The 11,122-nt window shown below is 34.3% G+C and overlaps 1 protein-coding gene across 1 annotated transcript in view; it reads left to right on the forward strand.

The window, feature by feature from the left end:
• Positions 1–1,524: 1,524 nt before the first annotated feature.
• LOC136033263 (chaoptin-like) overlaps positions 1,525–11,122 on the forward strand; it is a 167,918-nt gene continuing 158,320 nt past the window's right edge. Inside the window, exons 1-3 of the mRNA XM_065714019.1 lie at positions 1,525–1,645; positions 4,020–4,324; positions 5,859–6,029. Coding sequence (XP_065570091.1) covers positions 4,027–4,324; positions 5,859–6,029 — 469 coding nt within the window. The 5' untranslated portion in view covers positions 1,525–1,645; positions 4,020–4,026. The remainder of the gene's footprint in view (positions 1,646–4,019; positions 4,325–5,858; positions 6,030–11,122) is intronic.

The following is an 11,122-nucleotide window of genomic DNA, read 5'->3' on the forward strand; positions in this document are numbered from 1 at the left end:
TTTTTTGACCAAGATTCGAGACCAGGCAGTCCTTTACAAGTCAGTCGACACAGTTTTGGAACCAAATGAGGTGGTTAATTATCCATCTGAATTTTTAAATTCCGTGGTTCTTTCAGGGTTTCCACCAAACGTGCTACAACTAAAAATAGGCGTACCAATAATACTGTTAAGAAATATCAACCCACCAAATCTTTGCAATGGCACGCGACTTGCCGTAAAAAAAAACAATGGAAAACGTAATAGAGGCCACAATCTTGACAGGGCCTTTTGAGGGTGAGGCTGTTCTTATTCCTCGCATTCCCATGATTCCAACGGATCTGCCTCTTCAATTTAAAAGATTGCAATTCCCAATTCGATTAGCATTTGCAATCACCATCAACAAAGCTCAAGGTCAATCATTAGAAAAATGTGGTATAGATCTTAATACTGATTGTTTTTCCCATGGACAGTTGTACGTTGCATGTTCGAGGGTCGGTAAACCTGACAATCTATGTATTTGCAGCCACAATTTGACAGCGAAGAATGTTGTATATTCGCAAGTTTTACGCAGTTAATTTGTATTGTATCTATCTATCTATCTATCTATATAAAAACGAGTTGTGTGTATGCATGTTTGTTTGTTTGTAAAAAGAGCGTTTGCATATGACGTCATTATAAGTACATAAGGCTTTGTATATGCACAGACAATGGGAAAGCCAAGAATGTTGTATATTCGCAAATTTTACGTACTTCAAAACACATATATAAATCTATTTATATTCATAGGTGGTACACAGTGACACAATTACAATGGCGCGTAACTAATATGGCACGTAACGACTTACGCGCACGGGGGGGCTTTGGGGGGGCGCAAAGCGTCCCCACCAACTAGGTGTTGGGATGGCGCTAGCGGGAACAAAGATGTCTTGAAATCTGTAATTGTCACTCAATTCAAAAAAATTGATAAGCATGGACAAGGTAATTGAATTTGAGAAATGTTAATAAGCAGCACAAACAGTAATTATTGCAAAAACTTAAAATTTGATAGGATATTATAATACCGCCAAAAAATATTAAAAATAAGCTAAATATTGTTTTATAATTGGAAGTTGACTATTCGTTGTTGCTGTTAACCTAAAACAGAGGCGACCAATAGAAGTATTTCTAAAAGAATACGGTTGAAAATTCTATGGATGCCTAGAATTGGAAGTGGCAAACTGAATTAAGGTATTCTATAATAAGTGTTCTAAGCAACTATCATAAGTATTCTAAGTACTATCATAACTGTCAGAAGTATTCTTATAACTATCGTGAGTATTCTATCACAAGTACTATTATAACTATCATGAGTATTCTTATAATAGTTAAGTTTCAAAAAGTTGAACCAACATCACCGATGCTTGGCTTAGAAAAGCTGATGATTGAACTTCACGTGTTTAATTAACGGGGGGATATGGCCCATTATGGCTTCTCTGTTATTAAGGTATGTAACTTTATTGATGGGTGATTTTCAAGGGATTCCATCAGACTAGCAGGAAATATAATCATGCGCATTATTATTTGCTAATGTTTCTGAGAAGTAAAAGGAATAATGTATCCCAGTTGGCAAATAAGCCTTGGTACAGTAACAAGGCCTAACATTTGGTTCTTTATTTGTGCCGAAAGAGTAAGTTCCACCCTAGAAATCACATTGTTCAGAAAAATTGGATTATCAAATAGTACCTAGTATCCAACAGTGTGAAAAAAAAGCTCGTGATAATAATGTTGACCAAAACTAAAAAAGAGCATTTTGATAACAATAATTACATGAAAATAATTTTTTGTAGCCTAGAGTTTTATAAAATGAGAATAGATTCCGGTTAAGGTTACCTTTAAAAAGTTACTAGCATAGGAAAATGTATGCAACTTGAAGAAAAAAGGGCCAACACCCACAAAAATGAAGGTAATCTTGTTCAGAATTCTATAATCGAATTCATAATATAAAAAAGGGATTCATTTCACAACGAGCAAAAGCCCGGAATTCTGCATTTTTTCCTGAGAAGATTGATTTCGAATTTTGTTTATATATTTGTTTGTTATTTTTTCGGTCCAGCAGGGACCATTTTAAAAGAGTGATCATAGAATGTTCTCAGGAGATTTATTGGAATAGTAATTCAAAATTCATTTTGAAGCATCATAGTAGATGATACCATACGGAGGCCTATTTGTCCTAAAACTTATATGCGGTTTCCATAGATTGAACAGTTATTATATAGATTAAATATTTTGCAATACAAACCTTTATGCACTATCTCCAGGTGAAATATGAGATATTGTGGGAGGGATAATAGCATCTTTTCGAGCTACCAAATTTGAAATTATTTGCAAGGAGTCCTCTGGATTAATATATTTGGGAAACTTGTCACTAGATATCCCTTTAATTGTAAGATTTATTTTGAACAAGCACACAAGTGCTGACAAGTGTATACAGGCAAAAGATCGTATTCATATGCTGACTTTCAATAGGGTAGAATTTGCGGGGAATAAGGGACATCCCCAAATACTAACTATTTCTTGGTAAATTTTCCCTCTTTTAAGATTTTGTATTATTACCTGAAGAATAGTACTTGGCCTTTCAGCCCCTTCATATCGAAATCGAAATCTTAGTTCTTTTTTACTTTTTGATAAACTGGATGCACGAGGTGTCTTTGATTCAGCTTACCATAGCCCTCAACATCCCCGAAGTTTTGCCTTAGCCGCTTTTGATATATCCTAAAATCAAGTATTCCCTCTTATGCTAATAGTAAATTCTACATGTAAATAATGGGTGAAACTGTTTAATTTAGAATTCATCCTGGGCAGTGGGGGGGGGGCATGGCATTCTCTGAGGTATAGTTATTAAACCCTTAGATAATTTTGAACAAAATGGCTTCTTGAAAATTTCGATCAGTGTTGAGGGGAAGGGATATGTAAAAGAGCAAGGTGTTGCTTGCCTCTAATCACTCTTCAACCTCTCCCTCAACATAGTCCCTTAATCTGTTCATTATATATTGCTCATAAGCCTTTCCGAAATCCAGCATCTTCATAGTGTGCTTTTATTCTGTTGGACATCCCTCTCAACATCTATAAGAAATTTCACTTTATTTTCCTAAGCCTATTTAGAACCCCAGAATTATATACGCCACTTTTTTCATCAGAAAACCTTATACAGATGGCTGTGTGGGTTTTGTCAACTCTGGAGACAGAGCTATTTGATTTTTCAACTATTTTAAACAAAATGGCGAAATCTTTGAATTTTGAACGGATATATTTGCATGGGGCTGGTTATGCTCAAATCACTTAACTCTAAAAGGAGCATTGGAACTTTCAATTTATAATTGAATGAGCCAGTTTCGAAGTTTTGTAACAAGCCTTTCCATATGAAGTGGCTCTAGAAAGAACTTAATAACACATTCAAACATTATAGATCTTTAGAATAGGTACCGCTAGAGTTGAGCGTCTGTACACTAAGGCTTTAGAATCAATCAAGATGTATTCAATGTCTAGACTGGAATTCTATCTGTCCCAATTTCAATTTGAATTTTTAATGTTGTTTTTAAATTGCTAATCATCCAACTTATATTTTGCTCTTCGTTTTACCCGATCTACTTTCTGTTATTGGACTTCCATGTATATTCCTCCTTTTTTTATTTTTGATTCTTCCTTTTTCTTGGAGGTGTTTTTTCATGTATTGATGTCTATATTGTTTTTCCCATCCAACGTTACTTCTGAGAGCAAAACTTCTAACATAAGTTGATAGTTCTAACACTAGTTCCAACATTAATACACTTTCTATTATATTTGTAAAACTAATATTTTTTATGATAGACCAATTATTCTCAGTATTCATTCAATGTATTATTCAAAAATACATTTACTCAAGGTGACGAGACTGGCTGTCAAGATTTCTATAAACTCGATTCTTCAAAACAAGTGAAGGTCTCGTCACATAACCCTTACGTACGATGTTCCTTGTTTCATTTTCATTATGCATGGAATCTGATTGACCTTGTTTTATTTAGAAACAAAATGGGACTAGAGCCTTTCCACATAGAACGGTTGAGTTTCGTGGTTCTTCTTGTGTCATTCTTGTTTATGACAGCTGCATATCTTGTTGGTGCCAGTGACAGTGAAAATCGGTATCCACCATGCCCATTTAATCCTCTTTGCCGCTGTTCAAACGCTGGGCCAGATTTGGGCGTAGTTGTGTGTGAAAATTTCCCGCTTGCTGACATACCAGTCACCATAAACATGACAAAAGTGTTCACTTTTCGAATGAAAAGGAATAACCTTCGGCAGCTGAAACCCAACAGATTTCATGGCACAGGTATTTTTACATTTTAATGTTTTGTCTGGTTATTTTCGGTATTTGACACATTTATTTTTATTTTTACGGACTGACAAGCTTTGACTCACTTTCATATACTGCATTTTTGATAATATTTACACATCATTTAATCTATTAATGTCAACCAATTTCACGGTAAAATTGAAATCTAAGTGTAATTAAAATTAAAGTATGTCGTATTTTTTGTAGGTGAAAATAGTTTACCTGCTAATATTAGCTTTATCAAGATTTACTTTGATGTAATTATTTTTTATTTTATTATTTATTATTTTATATTATTATTATTGTTTTATCAAGTTTATTAACTGTTAATTATTATCATTATTAACTATTATTTTATAATAGTAATTATTATTTTATCAAGATTCCCAAGTCTGCAGTGCCGTATTTTTGTGATGGCAATGTATGCAATTTATACACTCTACATATTTCAGACAAAAAGACAATTACGGCTGTCTGTTTGGATTCTAAAAGAAGAGAAAAACTACATAACTTATTTTTCCCATATAGATCACAATGTCAAATTTCCTCTCATATGGCAGAACGTAAAATTTTACCTCTACACAAACGTGAACACTGATACAATGAAAACATGACTCTCTTTAATTCACCCTAGTCAGTTGCTCAGAGCTTGACCACGTCGTCTCTAGAGTGAAGATATGGACAACAAGTTTGACAAAAATTATATTAACATATATTGGGTAACATCAAGGGTAACAGCAACTTTTTTTGGAATTTGCCGATGAAACTATATTAGAAACAGCGCTTTACCCCTGTTTCTTAATTTTTGATTAAATGATGTAGTTGCCAGTCAATAAAGTTTTTAAATGGTAATTGTTAAGAGGATTTTTTAGTTTTTTTAAATTAATTTATTAGTTTAGGATGCTTCTAGGAATGTTTATGCAGGTATTTGCTATGCATTAGCGAAATTTTTTTTTCTTAAATCTCTATCGGTATTAGTTTTATTTTTGTTTATTATGTTAAATAAAGTAAAAAGAAACGTTTCGTCCCTGGGAGATTTTTATCTCACAAAAAATGGAGATAAATTCCCTCAAAATGGTGTCAACACATGGACTTTCACCTTAAAACTCATTTATTTCTTTATTTCCAGACACCATATCAGATTGACTACTTTTGAAGTTAATATATTATATTATTAGCTAACACTGTACTATCTTTTCCAAAACAATAAAACTTAAACCAATCCTTGTTTTTATTTCGAAAATGCAACATGTGCATTATAGGAAGTAATAAATACAATTTACATAAACTGTATTTGATAAACACATTTTCCAGAACTGTAAACACATTTGAATAATATTCGAATTCCCGGAAGAAAATTGAGTCCTTTAAGAACTGTCAAGAATTAAACGCTTTAATTTATTGTCATAATTGGGAAAATAGCTAACGTTTCAATGTTATTATCAATAGCTCATTTCGTTTTTTTTTCAATGGTTGATTGCTGTTTGGACCGTCATTTTTAAGGTTATATAATTATATTTTAATCTTACAGGAGTATATAAAGTTTCTATTTGTCATAACTACCTGAATGATATCCCCAAAGATGCATGGAATGGTCTAGAGCGATCTCTATGGGAACTAGATATCCAATATAATTTGCTTCAGCGGATCCCCCAAGAATCACTAAAGGACTTACAGAAGCTTAAAGTCCTCGATCTAACAGGTAAATAATAAAGCAGACTTGGAAACACGGGATAAATATATATATATATATATATATATATATATATATATATATATATATATATATATATATATATATATATATATATATATATATATATATATATCTTCTATATATATAAAAATAAGTTGTCTGTGGATGTGTCTGTCAGGTGACGTCATGTTTCTGTGTTGACTGACGTCATGAAGTTAGTTGTCGTCATTTTTGTTATGACGGCGACGTCATTAAAGATATTTAAGACATGCGTTCACGTAGAAATCTATTAATGTTAAACTTTAAAATGACTGATGAACTTACAATGGCAACAGCCGAGGAAGATGCTCAAAGAGTCTATGCCAAAAAACTTGCTGCTGATAGAGAAAGTCAGAAAAGAAAGCGTGCCGAGGAATCAAAAGAACAGCAAGGAAACAGGCATGAGGCTGATAGAGAAAGAAAGAACAGAAAGCGTGCCGAAGAACTACCAGAGCAACGCGAAAGCAGACTTGCTGCTAAAAGAGAAAGTGAAAAAAGAAGGCGTGCCGAGGAACTACCAGAGCACCATGAAACCAGACTTGCTGCTAAAAGAGAAAGTGAAAAAAGAAGGTGTGCCGAGAAATCACAAGAACAGCAAGAAATCAGGCTTGCTGCTGATAGAGAAAGTAAGAAAAGAAAGCGTGCCCAGGAATCAGATCAACCTGAAAGCTATCGCCTGGCATTCAGGTACAGCCCAGTCGATGATTATAGCTTGAGTAGATGTGTTCAAATCGGGACAATGTCTAAAATTTGTCCCTATTGCAAGGCCTTGAAATTCAATGGTGAAACAATGGGAATGTGTTGCGCCTCAGGAAAAGTTAAACTTCCTCTATTGGCTGCACCACCAGAGCCATTGAAGACTTTCCTTACTGGAACTACGTCAGAATCTAAGCGTTTTTTGTCACAAATCAGAAAATACAACTCATGTTTCCAAATATTCGCAATTTTTACGTAGTTTTAAACACATATATAAATCTATCTATATTCACAGGTGGGACACAGGGACACAACTACAATGGCGCGTAACTAATATGGCGCGTAACGACTTACGCGCGCGCGGGGGCTTGGGGGGAGGCGCGAAGCGCCCCACCAACTAGGAATTTATTGGAGAATGACCAACACTGGGATAACTGCATCAATGACGCGTGCGAAACGTCAACCCCAAGTCAAATTCGTGCATTGTTTGGCATCATTTTAACAACTTGCTCTCCATCAGCTCCTATAGAGTTATGGGAAAAATATAAGTCAAAAATGTCCGAAGATATACTCCATCGAAAACAGTTAGAGACGTCAGATATGACTTTTGATTTTACATCAGAAATTATAACTACACTTTAGTTATTATAGAAGATTTGTGCGTACGTATGGCAAACAAACCTCTTCAGGATTTGGGAATGCCTTCACCTAACCGTATCGCTGCTGTTTCGACATGTGTAGAATTGGATCGTGAACAAAGTTACAGTACTAGTGATCTATTGTCGTATGTACAAAATAACATTTCCAAGTTAACGTCGGAACAAAAAGACATTTATGATACGATAATGCATTGTGTCGATAACAACGTTGGAGAAATTTTCTTTTTGGATGCACCAGGAGGTACTTGTAAAACGTTTGTGATAAAACTGATTCTGGCATCAATTCGATCAAAAAATGATATAGCGTTGGCAATTGCGTCGTCCGGAATAGCGCAACGTTGCTGCCTGGTGGAAGAACTGCTCATTCCGCTTTGAAATTGCCTCTGAATTTGTATTCTACAGAAACTACCACGTGCAATATTTCCAAATCATCTGGGATGGGTAAAGTATTGCAGCAATGCAAACTTATTATTTGGGATGAGTGCACAATGGCACACAAAAAATCGCTTGAGGCTCTGGATCAATGCTTGAAAGATTTGCGAGGGAAGTCGAAACCCTTTGGCAGCACATTAATATTGCTTGCGGGAGATTTCAGGCAAACATTACCTATAATACCTAGATTAACTCCTGCAGACGAAATGAATGCTTGCCTGAAAAATTCTAATTTATGGGCACACGTAAAAACATTAAAATTAACTACAAATATGCGTGTCCGATTGCAAAACGATGACTCTGGTCAAACATTTTCAGATCAATTGCTGGCAATTGGAAACGGAAAGCTCCCAGTAGACCAATTTCAGGACGTATACAACTACCTGCTGATTTCTGTAATTTAGTGACGTCCAAAAATGAATTGATTGAAAAAGTATTTCCGGATATTCTAAAAAATTATGAAAATAATACGTGCTACAACTAAAAATAGGCGTACCAATAATACTTTAAAGAAATATCAACCCACCAAAGCTTTGCAATGGCACGCGACTTGCCGTAAAAAAAAACAATGGAAAACCTAATAGAGGCCACAATCTTGACAGGGCCTTTTGAGGGTGAGGCTGTTCTTATTCCTCGCATTCCCATGATTCCAACGGATCTGCCTTTTCAATTTAAAAGATTGCAATTCCCAATTCGATTAGCATTTGCAATCACCATTAACAAAGCTCAAGGTCAATCATTAGAAAAATGTGGTATAGATCTTAATACTGATTGTTTTTCCCATGGACAATTGTACGTTGCATGTTCGAGCGTCGGTAAACCTGACAATCTATTTATATGCAGCGACAATTGGACAGCGAAGAATGTTGTATATTCGCAAGTTTTACGCAGTTAATTTGTATTGTATCTATCTATCTATATAAAAACGAGTTGTGTGTATGCATGTTTGTTTGTTTGTAAAAAGAGCGTTTGCATATGAAGTCATTATTAGTACATACGGCTTTGTATATGCACAGACAATGGGAAAGCCAAGAATGTTGTATATTCGCAATTTTTACGTAGTTTGAAACACATATATAAATCTATCTATATTCACAGGTGGGACACAGGGACACAACTACAATGGCGCGTAACTAATATGGCGCGTAACGACTTACGCGCCCGGGGGGGCTTGGGGGGGGGCGCGAAGCGCCCCACCAACTAGGTGTTGGGGTGGTTCGAAGCGCCCCCCCCAACAGCTAGTATATATATATATATATATATATATATGTATATATATATATATATATATATATATATATATATATATATATATATATATATATATATATATACTCGAACAGCTAAAGAAGAGGACATGCAACAAGAAATAGCAAACATTGCACTGAATCACAGAGGAAAACGTTTGACAAAAAAAATCTGCTGTTAGATGAGAATCAAAATTATAATGGAATGAAGCAACGTGCTAGTTTATTGTGCGTGAGTCTGTGAAGGAGAAACAGGAAGGAGAAAATTGAACTTATGCAAGAATTACTAATTTCAATTGAAATTGCTGATTTTTCACCCCGGAATGACGAAATATGCTATTTTAGCGTCTACAAGGATACACAGGTAAAGGGGAAGGAATTTACACATGGATCTCTTAACCACCCTGGAATGGAATGAAGTTATTTTGATGTCTTTAAAGGATAAACAGGAAAGAGGAATTGAATTTATCCCAGAAAAATTTTTGAGAGCTACGTCAAATTTATACACATTCAAAGGGCAAAAAATACATTTGTATGCAAGAAAATCAATATTATATATTTTGATCAGCTTATCAGCAAATATTGATTACAATCAAACACGATTATAGAGATAAAGAGTAACAATAGATGGCAGCGCTTTTGAACCAGAACGAAATATTTCTGTCCTGAAAATTTGAATATTTATGTTAATTAACATATGAACTTGTTCCAGCTCCAAAAACTGTCAGAATTCTTAATATTTGTGAAACTTGAATAAAACTTGAATTTTAACCGTTTGAATGCCTATGTACCTTACGGACACTTTTCACTTGAAGAAAAAAGCAACTTACAATAATCTTCTTCGTAAGACACTGCAGAATTCCTCTTTGGACCAAGTACGTCAGGCTGTTCGGCTGTGATAAATAAAAGTGACAAATATGTCATTTTTGTAACTTTTCAGCAGAGCCAAAAACAGAAAAAAAAGTTTGTCGACTATGGTCGCTCAGAAGGATGAGACTAATGGAGATAAAGGGAACATATTCTAAACAACTTTTTATGCTCTTTTCAGTGGTTTAATCAAATTTAAACATTACAAGCGAATTCAAAATTATTCCATTTTATAGCGTATGTCTCTTTTTTCCTACCGATAAGATAATCCTCTTCTGTCAAGTTGTTCTGAGGGAATTCAAAATTCCTTTGTAAAATAGAAGACAAATGCCATTATAGCTCCATAATCTAAGCATCTTCTGTCAAAACTGACGAGTGTCTCTTTTTTTTATAAAGGTACAATATATGAAAATTTTGGCTTCACAATTCGATTCCTTATGCTGAGTTTACTGACGATACATATTTAGCTCATTTTTACCCAACATGACATATATCGCACTTTTGATTACAAAAGTGATCACAGTGATCGCACTTACAAAAGTGATCGCACTTTTGATCACAGTCGTATTGCTCAAGAACAATTAAAACACTTTTTTTAGCCACAGGCAAGATTTATACGCAGTTTTCCAAAAAAAAGCCATTTTCCCAGCCTTAGGCTGACACCTCCATAAGGAAAAATATAGATTAGACCCTTACCCGTTCATTTCCAATAAAAAATAAAATGTATGAGGTAGGAAAAAAAAAGACAGAATCCAAGTGTGGCTACCGGAAACAACTAATTTGTATATAAAAGAGTTTTACGACTACTCTCAATAGTTTCATCTTTATATTTTAATTTTACCCCAATATCTTACCCCAATCAATTATAGTAACAAGATTTAACACTCTAACACAGGATCAATACGAAACAAATCTAAATTTTTTGCTAGACGCCTCGACAATACAAACTTGTTATTTGTAGTTGCAGAGAACAATAAAATCTCTACTAATCAGTTGTAATCCACAAATAATTCATTGAAACACTTGCAATTCCAACTGTCTTTATTTGTAGCATTCTAAAGTTTAGATAAGTTTAAAGAGTAATACTAAAATAATTGCTAAAATAAGCTACTAAAATAATTACTAAAAAAAAACGCCACTAAAATAATTTTTGCAGAGA

Source organism: Artemia franciscana, chromosome 1, assembly GCF_032884065.1.
Source record: "Artemia franciscana chromosome 1, ASM3288406v1, whole genome shotgun sequence".
Lineage (NCBI taxonomy): Eukaryota > Metazoa > Arthropoda > Branchiopoda > Anostraca > Artemiidae > Artemia > Artemia franciscana.